Source organism: Haematobia irritans, chromosome 4 (genome assembly GCF_050003625.1).
Source record: "Haematobia irritans isolate KBUSLIRL chromosome 4, ASM5000362v1, whole genome shotgun sequence".
In the NCBI taxonomy this organism is placed as follows: domain Eukaryota; kingdom Metazoa; phylum Arthropoda; class Insecta; order Diptera; family Muscidae; genus Haematobia; species Haematobia irritans.
The window spans coordinates 173,770,111-173,788,825 of NC_134400.1; the positions used below are offsets into that span (position 1 = coordinate 173,770,111).

Sequence of the window (18,715 nt, forward strand, 5' to 3'; positions counted from 1 at the left end):
TTAAGGTAATTGTAGAAGAATCATTGTGGTCAAGTAAAACACGATTATGTAGATGTTTATTGATTTGATTAAACATTTATAATTTCTTATAAATATAACATTTTTCGGTTTATCTCATCACATTTAACATAATTTTTTGCATTAATAAAAGAATGATGTTGAGTTTTAAGTATCAAGTTACATATTGCAGCGTCTATCAGCCAGTTTGTTTTTTTTTCGATGGAGACAGCGTGCCTGGAAAAATATTTGAAAAACGATCACTTTATTTTATTTGGAAAGTCGAAAATTGTTCACCATATACCTTTCACAATTTTAAGCATAATATCTATGTTTTCAGAAGTTTATTTTCGTTTTTATTTAAATAAAATATAACAAGCTGGTTGCGCTTGGCGTTTCACAAAAAATAAAAAGGCTCTTCTAACAGTAGTGATGGCAAAATACTTTCATGTACATTTTGTACTTTTTGATATGCTTCCCCCATCACAGTCCGCGATGGTTGTGGTGACATTTACGAGTCTGTGGTAGCGATGAGGATGAAATGGAACTTTGAAATGCTGGCAGGGATTCTATTTGGAAAGTCGAAAATTGTTCACCATATACATTTCACAATTTTAAGCGTAATATTTATGTTTTCAGAACTTTATTTTCGTTTTTATTTAAATAAAATATAACAAGCTGGTTGCGCTTGGCGTTTCACAAAAAATAAAATGGCTCTTCTAACAGTAGTGATGGCAAAATACTTTCATGTACATTTTGTACTTTTTGATATGCTTCCCCCATCACAGTTCCTGATGGTTGTGGTGACATTTACGAGTCTGTGGTAGCGATGAAGATGAAATGGAACTTTGAAATGCTAGCAGAGGTCGCACTAGTCACGAAATCTCGCTATTTAGAACTCAAATCTCTTTACAAATATCAAGTGTTCGGACTGGCAAAATAACCAGATTTCGTTGATTTGAGGATTTAGCAGCTGTTTGTAAATATATCAATACAAACACAAACCCGTATGTGCACACGCACACACACACACACATTCATCTACAAGTAAAATTGGGACAGGGTTGCAAAAAGCGCATTTTTAGTACTAAAACCACAGTCGTACAAGGCAGTATAGGGGATTTTGTTGAAATCCTCTAGGAGCCAGCTGATATTTGCCTATTGAAAATCTACTGAGATCTAGGAGGATTTCGTGTCTAGTGCGAACGTAGTATTAATCTGAGAATCTATGAAAAAAGAAATCTTTTGGGACCTTTCAAATCCTGTGGTTTCGGATTGCGACATATCCCGATTGGCATCCCTTGTTTGTACCGGCATTGCAGTAAAATGATTTGTTTACTTTTTTACACATGACATTTGATACATAAACATTTGCAGTTAACCACTCTCTTCTTTTAACAGCTGTTCGCTTATTGACAGCTTTTGGAAAACTTCAAAAACTTGTGAAACGTCAAAATATTGCAAAAGTTAAGATGGCTACAAATTAACGATGTGCAGTGAAAAAGCAAAGAAATGAAATAAAAACCAATAAGTTGATCAAGTTTACAACAAAAGGGAAACAAACAAGTGTTAAGAATAAACAAATAATTACAAAAATCTTCATACTAAAAAAATAACTAGACCACGAACTGTGAATAAACGTGGTCCTTAAAGGAACCGTTTTTTTTTAGGAAAAAAAATGGACAATTTAGATATTGCCGATCAGCAGACAGACGGTAAGTCGGTCGGTACTGTTAATGGGAACAAAACATCGACAAAATTAAGTTTGGGACATCATCACTGAAGGCATTTGGGATATGGTACAGCTGTTATTTTCAGTATGGTCAACGGGCAGTAGCTTTCGTAAGGTTGCGTTTCTTTCATTGTTAAAGGGGCGTTATTGTGTTTTGTTGTTTCCTATCCCTTGGCAGAAACTATCTTATCCAACAAAAGAAATACTGGAGATTAAATTGCAAAATGATGTCTGTCAGTCAATGGTCTTTCAATTATTTCTTTTTACTCGTACAATAATATACAAAACATACTTTAGAAAGAATAAATGGGGATTAAAGCATTTATTTTGACATACCACCACTAGGCTTTGATCGTCTGACCGTTCTTAATTTCTTTGTTGTGTTGTAATGAATCATAGTTTTATGCAAAGGTATCACATTTCTGTTTGTTATTTATCCTAGTTGAACGCAATGTTCACATGAATGGACACTATAGTTTTGACTTGTAATGGCTTCATGAAAAGTTCATCAAATTCAAATCTATGAGGTCCTTGCACATTCGAGTTTTTATATGGTGGTGTATATTGAGGTTGCTTACAATTAGGACTTTTGCCTAGATATTTATTTGCAATGAATTTCTCCAAAGTAGTTTCAACATGTTCATTCGGGCGCATGCAATTGGTAAGCATGCGGATGTGCCTTTGTATTAAATCAGATCATTTTCCATAATGGCAACCGTGAATTGGCTTTCGCAATTCATCCTCTGTGGGGATTGAACGTAAATTGGAAGAAAGCTAACTGTCCACAACCAATATAGCAATGGCTTCATTATGGATTTAAATCTTAAAATTTCTCAGGATGTGGCCCCACTAGAAGAATACTTGACGCCAAAATAGAGGTGTTGGGCTTAAAATTGCCTTACAGAATGTTAAAAGATTTCAGCATACGATAAAATCATTGAAGGAACAATCTAGAGAAAAATTACGAAATAGACTTTCTTCGGCAAATGCTGTGCCCAAATTATGAGCTTATACAAATTTGATGGATATAAATTCGACGTCTCACCCAAAATGTGAGGAGGCGATAGCATATCAATAACATATCACTATCAATAATCACCCCCCAAAGCATCGATCGATTAAACGTCTAACTTGCTAATCTTACCAGTTATTTCACTGTGATAAATTTGAGGATATCGGCCTCAAAATCCTGATTCACAATTTGTGGTAAACTCCGCGATAGAAACAAGGTCCTGAAATCACTTGCCGGCAGCACTTGGGGTGCGGACAAAGAGACCTTGTTAACTATCTACAAGGCAATTGGCAGGTCAGTGATGAGCTATGTAGCGCCAGTTTGGACACTTCAGACAATTGATACGGATCCCTTAGAACTGCAAAAGGATTTCTCCGCAGCCCACCCCTGCATAACCTTTATGTGGTGACAATGATCATCCCTGTGCGTAGACAGAACTACAATTAGGTTCGATGTTACCTCTAAAATCTGTCGCTTTATTTGGAACCACACGAGCCACTCTTCATGCATTAGGAGGTTCCGATGAGGACAAAGTATAATTGTCCAAGTCGAAGATAATATCAGAAATCAAAGGGAAAACTATTTATATAATGTTAATAGGAATCACATCTATGGCGAAAGATGTATCTTTTCAATAAATGCAGATTCTTTTATGCAACGGAACGAGAAAACTGAATCAACATCTTCAAAAACACACAAAATCAATACCAGATTTACCAGAGTTGGATTTGCTTACAAAATAGTTATTATCGATGTCAACATTCAACATCCCGACTCTCGAAGAGTACTCTATAATCCAGAGTTGTCCAAATTCCGAAATAACGCAGAAAAAAAACTCTCGCTTCACTCTACGAATATTAGTATTGCGTGGTCTCCAGCTCACAGGCTTTCGATTAGTTAATAGGAATGTCATTTAAGCCGACAGATTTAGACGTAACCCCATTCATATCTTCAATAAATTCATCTTCATTGATGCAACGGAACGATAAAGTTTAATTAACATCTTCAAAAAGAAACGCAAAATCAATATCAGAGTTACCAGAAAGTAATCGAAACGAAACAAGTATATACGGCCGTAAGTTCGACCAGGCCGAATCTTATGCACCCTCCACCATGGATTGCGTAGAAACTTCTACTAAAGACGGTCATCCACAATTAAATTACTTGGGTTGCGGCCGATGGCAAGGTATTTTAAAACGTCTTAGCATCATCTTCTAAATTGGAAGTTAGTCCATGCGGGATATATAGCAGACAAAAGAAAGGTCGATAAAATATATATAGTATATTCAGTTCTTGACCGGTATATATAGGGAAGAAATAATTACGAACCGATATGAACTTTTGGGCGGTAATTATAGAGCCAGCGGTAATTATAGAGGCAGCATATACAATTATGAACACGAGTCTACCAAAAATGGCATATTTTTTAATGTTTGGTAGATTGGTAGAATTCTTGATGTTTTGGAAGATTTTGCACAATATTCATCTCCAACTACGAGGAGTTTCATAAATTTTCTATAGAAATAATATTTTGATAAAATTTTCTACAGAAATAAAATTCTGACAAAAGTTTCTATAGAAATAAAGTTTTGACGAAATTTTCTATAGAAATAATGTTTTGACAAAATTTTGTATAGAAATTATATTTTCACAAAATTTCGTAAAGACAAAATTTTCTATAAAAATAAAATTTTTACAAAATGTTCTATAGAAATATAAAATTTTGACTACATTTTCTATGGCAATACAATTTTGGTAGAGTGGCAATCGTTATTTTTCTGTGATTGCGGATCGGTTTATTTTGGGGCTATATATAATATAGATTGATACGGACCAATTTTGGCATGGTTGTTAGAGACTATATACGAACACCAGTTCCAAATTTCAACCAGATCGGATGAAATTTGCTTCTCTTAGAGGCTCCGCAAGCCAAATCTGGGGATCGCTTTATATGGGGGCTATATATAATTATGAACCGATATGGACCAATTTTTGCATAGTTGTAAGAGACCATATACCAACACCATGTACCAAATTTCAGCCAGATCGCATTAAATTTGCTTCTCTTAGAGGCTCCGCAAGCCAAATCTGCGGCTCGATCTATTTGGGGGCTATATATAATTATGGACCGACGTGGACCAATTTTCTTTCTTTCTTTATTGACAGTAATACATAAAGCCTTCAATGCCGATAACAATATTACAAACTTAATTATCAATAGTTTATGATACAAATTCAAAACATAATTTAATTTATATCTGTACTAGAATAATAACGATAGTGGCTCCCCAGCCAAAAGTATTAGTAATAATTATAAGAATATAACTATTGCCCTAGTAGCAGCGCTGGTATAGAGCGACTAAAAGACATGTTCAAATTTTTAATCATTTCCATGTGAAGCAAAGTGATCAATGAGCTTATTTCTAAACACAATGTTAGAAAAAGAAAACTTACGTAGCTCCTTGGGAAGATTGTTCCAAGCTCGCATGGTTCGCACCAAAAACGATCGCTCATATAGTTGCGTCACCATATGAGGAATCACTAATTGTGGATTACGGGTAGTTCTTGTAAAAATAAATTGTTCCCTTAACATTGGAGGAAGATTTGACTTTATAATTTTGTAAAAACAAAGTAAAATACGTAATTCAAAAAATCTTTGAAAAGGAAAGCCCAGAAATTGTAAAGCATATTGTGAAATGTGGTCGAATCTACGCAGTCCATAAATATATCTCACAATCATATGAAAACTTCGTCTCAGTCTCTGCAAATTCGAACCAGGTGCTCCAGAATAAACCTCAATTGCATAATAAATCTGGGACATCATCAGAGAAGATGCGACATTTTTCCGGACATGACAGGGCAAGTAGGTACTTAAAGAACGTAGTCGACGGAGAGTAACGACAATGTTAGATACTATGGAGTCAATGTGGCTACTAAAGTCCAGTCTAGGATCGAGTACAACACCTAGACACTTGATCAAGTCAACCATTTCTACCCTGGCATCGTCAAAAAATATATCAGGATCCGAGCGATTCACGCGGATTTGTCCAAAACACATGGCCTTGCTCTTACGTGCATTAATTTCAAGACCATTTGAAGTTACCCACTGACTAATATCCTTTAGGACGGTGTTAACTAATGAAATCAATGCATTGGTAGAGCTCCCACAGAACAATAGATGTATATCGTCAGCAAATAAAAAAGGTATGCAGTTATAGCCCTTAATATGATCCACAATGTCGTTGATATACAAGAGAAATAAGAGAGGGCTTAAAATTGATCCCTGGGGTACTCCACAGTAAATACTTCGAATGGCTGAATTGGAGTTTTTTAAAGAAACAATTTTTGCATGGTTGTTAGAGGCCATATACTAACACCATGTACCAAATTTCAGCCGGATTGGATGAATTTTGCTCCTCCAAGAGGCTCCGGACGTCAAATCTAAGGATCGGCTTATATGGGGGCTATATATAATTATGGACCGATATGGACCAATTTTAGCACGTTTTTAGAGACCATATACTAACACCACGTACCAAATTTCAGCCGGATCAGATGAAATTTGCTTCTCTAAGAGACTCTGCAAGCCAAATCTGGGGATTGGTTTATATGGGGGCTATACGTAAAAGTGAACCGATATGGCCCATTTGCAATACCATCCGACCTAAACCAATAACAACTACTTGTGCCAAGTTTCAAGTCGATAGCTTATTTCTTTCGGAAGTTAGCGTGATTTCAACAGACGGACATGCTCAGATCGACTCAGAATTTCATCACGACCCAGAAGAAAGCTAACTGTCCACAACCAATATAGCAATGGCTTCATTATGGATTTAAATCTTAAAATTTCTCAGGATGTGGCCCCACTAGAAGAATACTTGACGCCAAAATAGAGGTGTTGGGCTTAAAATTGCCTTACAGAATGTTAAAAGATTTCAGCATACGATAAAATCATTGAAGGAACAATCTAGAGAAAAATTACGAAATAGACTTTCTTCGGCAAATGCTGTGCCCAAATTATGAGCTTATACAAATTTGATGGATATAAATTCGACGTCTCACCCAAAATGTGAGGAGGCGATAGCATATCAATAACATATCACTATCAATAATCACCCCCCAAAGCATCGATCGATTAAACGTCTAACTTGCTAATCTTACCAGTTATTTCACTGTGATAAATTTGAGGATATCGGCCTCAAAATCCTGATTCACAATTTGTGGTAAACTCCGCGATAGAAACAAGGTCCTGAAATCACTTGCCGGCAGCACTTGGGGTGCGGACAAAGAGACCTTGTTAACTATCTACAAGGCAATTGGCAGGTCAGTGATGAGCTATGTAGCGCCAGTTTGGACACTTCAGACAATTGATACGGATCCCTTAGAACTGCAAAAGGATTTCTCCGCAGCCCACCCCTGCATAACCTTTATGTGGTGACAATGATCATCCCTGTGCGTAGACAGAACTACAATTAGGTTCGATGTTACCTCTAAAATCTGTCGCTTTATTTGGAACCACACGAGCCACTCTTCATGCATTAGGAGGTTCCGATGAGGACAAAGTATAATTGTCCAAGTCGAAGATAATATCAGAAATCAAAGGGAAAACTATTTATATAATGTTAATAGGAATCACATCTATGGCGAAAGATGTATCTTTTCAATAAATGCAGATTCTTTTATGCAACGGAACGAGAAAACTGAATCAACATCTTCAAAAACACACAAAATCAATACCAGATTTACCAGAGTTGGATTTGCTTACAAAATAGTTATTATCGATGTCAACATTCAACATCCCGACTCTCGAAGAGTACTCTATAATCCAGAGTTGTCCAAATTCCGAAATAACGCAGAAAAAAAACTCTCGCTTCACTCTACGAATATTAGTATTGCGTGGTCTCCAGTTCACAGGCTTTCGATTAGTTAATAGGAATGTCATTTAAGCCGACAGATTTAGACGTAACCCCATTCATATCTTCAATAAATTCATCTTCATTGATGCAACGGAACGATAAAGTTTAATTAACATCTTCAAAAAGAAACGCAAAATCAATATCAGAGTTACCAGAAAGTAATCGAAACGAAACAAGTATATACGGCCGTAAGTTCGACCAGGCCGAATCTTATGCACCCTCCACCATGGATTGCGTAGAAACTTCTACTAAAGACGGTCATCCACAATTAAATTACTTGGGTTGCGGCCGATGGCAAGGTATTTTAAAACGTCTTAGCATCATCTTCTAAATTGGAAGTTAGTCCATGCGGGATATATAGCAGACAAAAGAAAGGTCGATAAAATATATATAGTATATTCAGTTCTTGACCGGTATATATAGGGAAGAAATAATTACGAACCGATATGAACTTTTGGGCGGTAATTATAGAGCCAGCGGTAATTATAGAGGCAGCATATACAATTATGAACACGAGTCTACCAAAAATGGCATATTTTTTAATGTTTGGTAGATTGGTAGAATTCTTGATTTTTTGGAAGATTTTGCACAATATTCATCTCCAACTACGAGGAGTTTCATAAATTTTCTATAGAAATAATATTTTGATAAAATTTTCTACAGAAATAAAATTCTGACAAAAGTTTCTATAGAAATAAAGCTTTGACGAAATTTTCTATAGAAATAATGTTTTGACAAAATTTTGTATAGAAATTATATTTTCACAAAATTTCGTAAAGACAAAATTTTCTATAAAAATAAAATTTTTACAAAATGTTCTATAGAAATATAAAATTTTGACTACATTTTCTATGGCAATACAATTTTGGTAGAGTGGCAATCGTTATTTTTCTGTGATTGCGGATCGGTTTATTTGGGGGCTATATATAATATAGATTGATACGGACCAATTTTGGCATGGTTGTTAGAGACTATATACGAACACCAGTTCCAAATTTCAACCAGATCGGATGAAATTTGCTTCTCTTAGAGGCTCCGCAAGCCAAATCTGGGGATCGCTTTATATGGGGGCTATATATAATTATGAACCGATATGGACCAATTTTTGCATAGTTGTAAGAGACCATATACCAACACCATGTACCAAATTTCAGCCAGATCGCATTAAATTTGCTTCTCTTAGAGGCTCCGCAAGCCAAATCTGCGGCTCGATCTATTTGGGGGCTATATATAATTATGGACCGACGTGGACCAATTTTCTTTCTTTCTTTATTGACAGTAATACATAAAGCCTTCAATGCCGATAACAATATTACAAACTTAATTATCAATAGTTTATGATACAAATTCAAAACATAATTTAATTTATATCTGTACTAGAATAATAACGATAGTGGCTCCCCAGCCAAAAGTATTAGTAATAATTATAAGAATATAACTATTGCCCTAGTAGCAGCGCTGGTATAGAGCGACTAAAAGACATGTTCAAATTTTTAATCATTTCCATGTGAAGCAAAGTGATCAATGAGCTTATTTCTAAACACAATGTTAGAAAAAGAAAACTTACGTAGCTCCTTGGGAAGATTGTTCCAAGCTCGCATGGTTCGCACCAAAAACGATCGCTCATATAGTTGCGTCACCATATGAGGAATCACTAATTGTGGATTACGGGTAGTTCTTGTAAAAATAAATTGTTCCCTTAACATTGGAGGAAGATTTGACTTTATAATTTTGTAAAAACAAAGTAAAATACGTAATTCAAAAAATCTTTGAAAAGGAAAGCCCAGAAATTGTAAAGCATATTGTGAAATGTGGTCGAATCTACGCAGTCCATAAATATATCTCACAATCATATGAAAACTTCGTCTCAGTCTCTGCAAATTCGAACCAGGTGCTCCAGAATAAACCTCAATTGCATAATAAATCTGGGACATCATCAGAGAAGATGCGACATTTTTCCGGACATGACAGGGCAAGTAGGTACTTAAAGAACGTAGTCGACGGAGAGTAACGACAATGTTAGATACTATGGAGTCAATGTGGCTACTAAAGTCCAGTCTAGGATCGAGTACAACACCTAGACACTTGATCAAGTCAACCATTTCTACCCTGGCATCGTCAAAAAATATATCAGGATCCGAGCGATTCACGCGGATTTGTCCAAAACACATGGCCTTGCTCTTACGTGCATTAATTTCAAGACCATTTGAAGTTACCCACTGACTAATATCCTTTAGGACGGTGTTAACTAATGAAATCAATGCATTGGTAGAGCTCCCACAGAACAATAGATGTATATCGTCAGCAAATAAAAAAGGTATGCAGTTATAGCCCTTAATATGATCCACAATGTCGTTGATATACAAGAGAAATAAGAGAGGGCTTAAAATTGATCCCTGGGGTACTCCACAGTAAATACTTCGAATGGCTGAATTGGAGTTTTTTAAAGAAACAATTTTTGCATGGTTGTTAGAGGCCATATACTAACACCATGTACCAAATTTCAGCCGGATTGGATGAATTTTGCTCCTCCAAGAGGCTCCGGACGTCAAATCTAAGGATCGGCTTATATGGGGGCTATATATAATTATGGACCGATATGGACCAATTTTAGCACGTTTTTAGAGACCATATACTAACACCACGTACCAAATTTCAGCCGGATCAGATGAAATTTGCTTCTCTAAGAGACTCTGCAAGCCAAATCTGGGGATTGGTTTATATGGGGGCTATACGTAAAAGTGAACCGATATGGCCCATTTGCAATACCATCCGACCTAAACCAATAACAACTACTTGTGCCAAGTTTCAAGTCGATAGCTTATTTCTTTCGGAAGTTAGCGTGATTTCAACAGACGGACATGCTCAGATCGACTCAGAATTTCATCACGACCCAGAATATATATAATTTATGGGGTCTTAGAGCAATATTTCGATGTGTTACAAACTGAATGACAAAGTTAATATACCCCCCTTCCTATGGTGGAGGGTATAAAAAGAGTTATTATCAATATCATCATTCAAATCAATAGCTATAGTATTACCTGAACCTCGAAGAACACATCATAATCCAGAGTTGTTCAATTCCGAAATAATGCTTCGTACTAAGTTCGTTTCTGCGAAAAACGAATATCAGCTTTTATAACCGAGAGTAGGGTCCCAAACACGGTTCTTAACTTCATTATGCAAAATAATATGACTGCCTATTTTTCAGTGCAGAATTTCCTGGGTTACTTCAATACATTTTCGAAAAAGCTCAAAACAAAGATTTCGCAGTTATTCCTCACAAACGGTTTTTGTATGGAGTATAACAGTTTTTCGTACGAAAACGTGATCGGTCGCCAGTTCTCAGGTCATTTTCTCACTTTTACCAGCCATTTTCTCGCTTTATACCAACTTGTCAAATTATTCCCGCGAGGCTTAATGCAAATCGCAGATAAGCAGATAATCATTATAAAAAATGACCTGTATTTATTGGGAGCTATATAAAGGTGTTTATTCCCATATATGTATGTTTAAATCCGAACCGATTTGGTCAAAATTTGTTACACTACTACAAAATTTCTAGACTAACGTCATAAGAATGTTAGTAAAAAATATGGGAAATATTTAAAGCTAATTCCATTTTTGCAATTTTTGGGTTGGGTTTGAACCCACGGCCCTGTGTATGCAAGGCGGGCATGCTGACTATTGCACCACGGATGATACGAGTGTCTCTAATATTTCTTGTTTGCTTCCAAAGAAAATTTCTTCCCGTCAAACGAAAAATTCGCTTGTCTAAAATATCGTACCTCAGAAAAGAAATCTATTCTATCAGTGTATATAAGTTCTAATGATTGTCGACTTAGTATTTTCTCTACAGTCAATCCAATTTCTTGCCCGTTTTTATTCAAAATGTTGGAACGTTAATTTCCCATCTTTCATAATTGCATTGATAATTGTTCAGTTCACAAATTAGTTTTTCATAAATTTGGTATAGGGGGAGTGACATTTTTACGTCTTAAGTTTGTTTATTTTTCTTTCACGTTTTTATGTTTTTCTCTACAAAACTTCCATTTTTGTTTTTTTTTTTTTTTGTGTTACGGCTTTTTAATTTGCTTTATTCCTCGGTTTGTTGTGGTCTAATTTTCTTATTGCTAATCATAGATTTGTTTTTGTTGGGAATTTACGTCACCGTATATACGAGTAATAGACGCACAGTGGTGGGTAGCGAATGTAAAATTTTGAAAATAAATAATACAAGAGAGTAAAAACCTAAACGTTGTCAATGCGTTTTACACTCAAAGAATAATCGACAATACAGAAAAAGCGGCTAGAACAGCAAAAAGTCTGCTGAAAAGGCGAAAACATTGACTATTTGCTACAATAGCAAAAATAATATATTAAGAATAATTTGGGTATTTTCTTAGATATCAGTTTTTTTCTCTTCTCATAAACAGTAAACGAAACGTTTGCTTATCACATTCGTAAGGTTTACACCCAAAAACAAATTTTAGAAGACACACTAGAAAAGTCTGCAACAATAGAAAAATCTCCAAAACTCTGCTGAACAAGTGAAAGGAGTCACTGCAGTGAACTGCTGATATATAGCAAGCATTACCCTCAAACATATTTTAGTTTGGCTGAATCTAAATTAGGGGCTATCGTAACACAATAAAAACAACATAATACACCCAAAGAAATTTGTTAGTAGGGACAACAGAAAAGTCTGCTAAAACAGCAGAAATTCTGCTGAAAAAGGGACAGTAGTCACTGTTTGCTGAAATAGGAAACATTTCCTGCTATTTTTTAAGCTCGATTACACTAAAACATGTTTTATTTTGGGCAAACCAAATAAAAATGTCAACTTTGGAGCTATCCTAACATATTTAAAACAATATTTTATGAATATCATAGTATTTGACCAAAAAACTGAATATTTATCGAATTGAGACATAACAGCAAACAAAATGTTTACTGATCGCATTTAGGAGCTTGTAAGTATTTTACAGTGCAAAAATATACAAAAAATTACTTTTGGTTCTTAAATATGCTTTGGGGAAATTTTATAACCTAAAAATTTTATAAATTGTTGTTCATTAGGCCCTGAAGTACAAAAATATAACAGCAGACATTGACTGCTGTTTTTAGCAGACTATTTTCTATGAGTGTATTATAATATATGTATTCGCATTTGCTGAAAAATTGGAAATGGAATTAAGGCATAACAGCATACAAAAGGTTTCCTGATATCATTTTAGATTTTTTTATAGGGCAGGAAAATACAAAAAGTTTTGGTTTATGAAATATCTTTGGGTAACATATTAGAACCAAAAATTGTTGTCCGCTAGACCACAAATGCAAAAATATAACAGCAAACACCGACTGCTGTTTCTAGCAGTATTTTTTCTATGAGTGTAATAATGTTGAAAAGTTTGGAATACAAAAAAAATAGGTTTGATTCTTCAAAATTCCATGAATAACATTTGTAATCGTCAACATCGATTTTTTTAACTTTTTTGGAAATCGACCTATTGATATTGATCAAAATTGAGCGTTTTCCTTCGATCATTGATTCAATTGTAAAATAATTAATTTATGTCAAACTCTTTTGTAAATATCGAAATTGCCAAGTCGCTAAGACTAATCTCTTTAAATTTGTAAATATGCAATATTCTATTGTACACAAGCCTATATTATCTATCAATAAATAAATTAACGAAACTAATCGATATTTTATAGCACCCTAAATGACCAATCGAACTTCCGCCCTCGTTGCAGTCGGGTCTACGGCCCGGGGCGGACACAGGGTTTTCAACCCTGTCCAAGGACTGCAAACCCCTATTTAAAGTATGCTTATTTCCCGAAAAACTCGAAAATACCAACTCCAAAGGGCTACAACAACAACAACAACCAATCGAACTTTAACGAAAAAATCGGAATGTTAAATTTGTATTGAAAGGGGAATGTGACGTAGTTATTTTTATGACGGAAGTTCACAAAAATGCCGAAGTTCACAAATTGAAACTCGATATTTTCAAATCGACAAATCTACTATTCCTTTAAATTTTCATTACAATCCCTATGTCAAACGCGAGGATGGTGGTAAATGGACCATCATCGCTTATAACAATATAGTAAAGAACAGTAACCGAGAAAACTTGTGAAAACATAAAAGCTCATAAAACTTCATTAAAAAAAAGGTTACAAATCACACGGAGGGACTAGTGTGAAATAAGTGCTATATAGGAGCCTGATATATAAATGTGTGTGAAGATAAATTCGAATTTAGAATGTGCCGCAAAAACCTAGCCGAGACACAAATCACAACCAACAATATTTTTCAAATTCGAATTTAGGATTTCAAATTCGAATTTGGATTTTTAGTATTTTGCTTATTATTCAAAAACGTGCGGTATAGCGACTAGGCTCATTGGAAAGGGCTTGAGCTCAGCATTCATAATCACAAAAGTTGTCATTAGAAAAGTATTTGTGAAAAGCGCAAATTGGAAAATAAAATTTTCAACAAATTTTAAAACGGGCCCACTGTACTAAAACTAAGCCGCGTGCGGTATAGATATTAGGTTCATTGGAAAGGGTTTAAGTTCAGCTTTCAAACCCACGACAGTCTTCATTAGAAAAGTATTTGTAAAAAGCGCAAATTGGAAAATAAAATTTTCAACAAATTTTTACAACGGGCCCACTGTGCCAAAACTAAGCCGCGTGCGGTATAGACACTAGGTTCACTGGAAAGGGCTTGAGCTCAGCTTTCATATCCACGAAAGCCTTCATTAGAAAAGTATTTGTGAAAAGCGCAAATTGGAAAAAAAACTTTTTAAACAAATTTTTACAACGGAGTCCACTGTGCCAAAACTAAGCCGCGTGCGGTATAGAGACTAGATTCATTAGAAAGGGCTTGAGCTCAGCTTTCATACCCACGAAAGTCTTCATTAGAAAAGTATTTGTGAAAAACGTAAATTGGAAAATAACATTTTCAACAAATTTTTACAACAGACCCACTGTGCCAAATTAAGCCGCGTGCAGTATAGAGACTAGATAAATGAGTTTTCTACCAAGATCAAACAAATTTTTAATTGAAGCAATTAAAATTTAAGTGAAAATGCCAAGAAAACAATTACTTTTTTAGCCAAGAATATTTATACCCTAAACCACATAGTGGTCAGGGTATAATAAGTTAGATCGACCAAAAAATGTGCCTACAAGAAATATTGATTTTAGACCCCATAAAATATATACCGATCGACTCAGTATCACCTCCTGAGTCGATCTAGCGCTTGGTGTCCGTCCGTCCGTCTGTCCATGTATTTGTTGTTCACAGGATTCCGGTCGCAATTATTAACCGATTTGGATGAAATTTGGTACTGTATGTTTTTTGGGCACAAGGACGATCGCTACTGAATTTGGAAGAAATTGGATCAAATTTAGATATAGATGTATCGCCCGATTTCGACAAATGGTGTCACGTTGCGCTTTTTTACAAACCGATCGTCATCAAATTTTGCACATAGTAAACTTTTTCATCACCCTTTACGTCTGCAAAATTTCATCGAAATCGGTTCTGATTTAGATATAACTCCCATATATATGTATCGCCCGATTTTCCCAAAATTTGGCCATAAAAACCTTATTTATTAAGCGATCTTACTCAAACTTGGCTTACTCTAATCTTTTATGGTACTGACAATATGTGCCAAAAATAATCGAAATCGGTTCAGATTTAGATATAGCTCCCATATAAAGGGTGATTCTTTTGAGGTTAGGATTTTCATGCATTAGTATTTGACAGATCACGTGGGATTTCAGACATGGTGTCAAAGAGAAAGATGCTCAGTATGCTTTGACATTTCATCATGAATAGACTTACTAACGAGCCACAACGTCGAATTTTCAGTGAATGGGCCCTAGAAAAGTTGGCAGAAAATCCGCTTTTTTATCGACAAATTTTGTTCAGCGATGAGGCTCATTTCTGGTTGAATGGCTACGTAAATAAGCAAAATTGCCGCATTTGGAGTGAAGAGCAACCAGAAGCCGTTCAAGAACTGCCCATGCATCCCGAAAAATGCACTGTTTGGTGTGGTTTGTACGCTGGTGGAATCATTGGACCGTATTTTTTCAAAGATGCTGTTGGACGCAACGTTACGGTGAATGGCGATCGCTATCGTTCGATGCTAACAAACTTTTTGTTGCCAAAAATGGAAGAACTGAACTTGGTTGACATGTGGTTTCAACAAGATGGCGCTACATGCCACACAGCTCGCGATTCTATGGCCATTTTGAGGGAAAACTTCGGAGAACAATTCATCTCAAGAAATGGACCGGTAAAGTTGGCCACCAAGATCATGCGATTTGACGCCTTTAGACTATTTTTTGTGGGGCTACGTCAAGTCTAAAGTCTACAGAAATAAGCCAGCAACTATTCCAGCTTTGGAAGACAACATTTCCGAAGAAATTCGGGCTATTCCGGCCGAAATGCTCGAAAAAGTTGCCCAAAATTGGACTTTCCGAATGGACCACCTAAGACGCAGCCGCGGTCAACATTTAAATGAAATTATCTTCAAAAAGTAAATGTCATGGACCAATCTAACGTTTCAAATAAAGAACCGATGAGATTTTGCAAATTTTATGCGTTTTTTTTTTTAAAAAAGTTATCAAGCTCTTAACAAATCACCCTTTATATGTATCGCCCGATTTTGCCAAATTTGGCCGAAAAACCCTTATTTATCAACCGATCGTAACCAAGTATGGCTAAATGTAATCTTCTATAGCACTAACTGTATGTGCAAAATTTCATCGAAATCGGTTCAAATCTAGATATAGCTCCCATATATATGTATCGCCCCATTTTGAAAAATTTGCCCCTAATAACCTTATTTTTGACCATAGGGGCCTCATTTATTAACTGATCGTACTCAAATTTTACACAAAGTGACCTTCTGTGGTATCAATCATACCTGCAAAATATTATACAAATTGGTACAGATTTAGATATAGGTCCCATATTTATGCACCGCTCGATTTTGTCATATTTGGTCATAATACTCTTATTTATTAACCTATGTTATTCAAATTTTGATGTACTAGCTGATCGTATTTAGACTTACATGTAGCTCTTACGTAAATCTATTGCCCTATTTTCAGAAATTTGGATTTATTACCCACAACTAATTGACCGATTTCCTCTTTTTTAATAATGGACTCAATATTAGTGGTATACTAACTCTTTAGGTGCAAAATAAACTATAGCTCCTAATATTAGACATTTCTGCTCAGATTGTGACAAGACACCCATAAACACGTACCCCCCTTTATGTTCTCCAAAACCTATACCAATGATACCCCACAAATGCTTATGTTTACTAATTCAGTAGGGGTGGTTTAGGGTATGATATAGTCGGCCCCGCCCGACTTTCTACTTTACTCACTTGTTTTTTATTTCTAATTAACTATCGTGGTTGAATCAATTTCAAATAGAAAATTAATTGGATCAATTAAATTCGCGATTGAATCAGAAAAAATGTTTTCTGTGCAATTAAAATTATAATTGAAAATTTTGTAGAAATAATCATTGTAGTTTCTGTATAAATATTATCATATTCACAAATCCCAGAAAAAAATCAAATTACAATTATAATCCGAAAAGACATCTTATGTTCAGTCATACACAGAAAAAAAATATTTTTTTGTATTCAATCACAAAAGTAATTGATCCAAATAATTTTTAATTGAAATGTCTTGAATCATGAAATGATAGTATCAATTAAAAATGAATTTTTCCAATAAAAAAATTAATTGATAAAATTAATTTTTGTGATTGATTTTTATTTTAAAATTTATTGAACAATTAACTTTTTTTTCACACTAGAGGTGTGCACGTGATTAATATTTTGCTCAGGCACACTCACGCACGATATTTTTTGGTAGGACTCACGCTCACGAAAAGAAAATTTGTACTCACGCACGAAAATCTTTTAAATGTCGTGACTCGCGAAAAACCGCGTGACTCACGAATAATTTTATAAGTAATTTACCTACAGAATCTGACTGAAAACATGAGTATGATTAAAACCGAGAGCGTTATAAAACTTTTAACACTTAACAGGTTAGCTGATAAGTCTCCGGTCTAACAAAGAAAAATACTTTTTTTTTGTCAAAATTCGTTTTTATTATTCAACATAACATAATTCCCTTCAAGAGCGATACAACGATTATAACGACCTTCCAATTTTTTGATACCATTTTGGTAGTACTCCTTCGGTTTTGCCTCAAAATAGGCCTCAGTTTCGGCGATCACCTCTTCATTGCAGCCAATTTTTTTCCCTGCAAGCATCCTTTTGAGGTCTGAGAACAAGAAAAAGTCGCGGGGGCCAGATCTGGAGAATACGGTGGGTGGGGAAGCAATTCGAAGCCCAATTCATGAATTTGTGGCACGGTGCATTGTCTTGGTGGAACAATACTTTTTTCTTCTTCATATGGGGTCGTTTTGCCGCGATTTCGACCTTCAAACGCTCCAATAACGCCGTATAATTGTCACTATTGATGGTTTTTCCCTTCTCAAGATAATCGATAAAAATTATTCCATGCGCATCCTAAAAACAGAGGCCATTACTTTGCCAGCGGACTTTTGAGTCTTTTTAATTTTTCGACAAAACGCTTGAACGCCCGCGAGTTTCTGGTTTATCTGTATATTTTATTGCGTTTCGTACCGTAGTTGGTGAGCATCCTTTTATATCTTGAACTGCTTTGTACGTTTTTCCTTAATTTTCTGATCAAAAAGCGCTGTTCGGAAGTGCAGTGCTTTTGCCAGAATGTCGAATTTTTACAATAACAATAGCATCAGAAGTAAAATCCAAGGATTTTTTTATTATGCATACTCTTTTCTGATCAAAAAGCGCTGTTCGGAAGTGCAGTGCTTTTGCCAGAATGTCGAATTTTTACAATAACAATAGCATCAGAAGTAAAATCCAAGGATTTTTTTTATTATGCATACTCTAAGCAATGACGTACCAAAAAACAAAGATGAAATAAACCGTCAGCACAGCACTACTATTATTTTGAGCG

At 35.3% G+C, this 18,715-nt stretch overlaps 1 protein-coding gene across 1 annotated transcript in view; it reads left to right on the forward strand.

Moving 5' to 3' along the window:
* The first annotated feature begins 1,457 nt into the window (after window positions 1-1,457).
* The window catches only part of fry (microtubule binding protein furry), a 289,484-nt gene continuing 272,226 nt past the window's right edge, over window positions 1,458-18,715 (forward strand). The window contains exon 1 of the mRNA XM_075304475.1: window positions 1,458-1,712. Coding sequence (XP_075160590.1) covers window positions 1,676-1,712 — 37 coding nt within the window. The 5' untranslated portion in view covers window positions 1,458-1,675. The remainder of the gene's footprint in view (window positions 1,713-18,715) is intronic.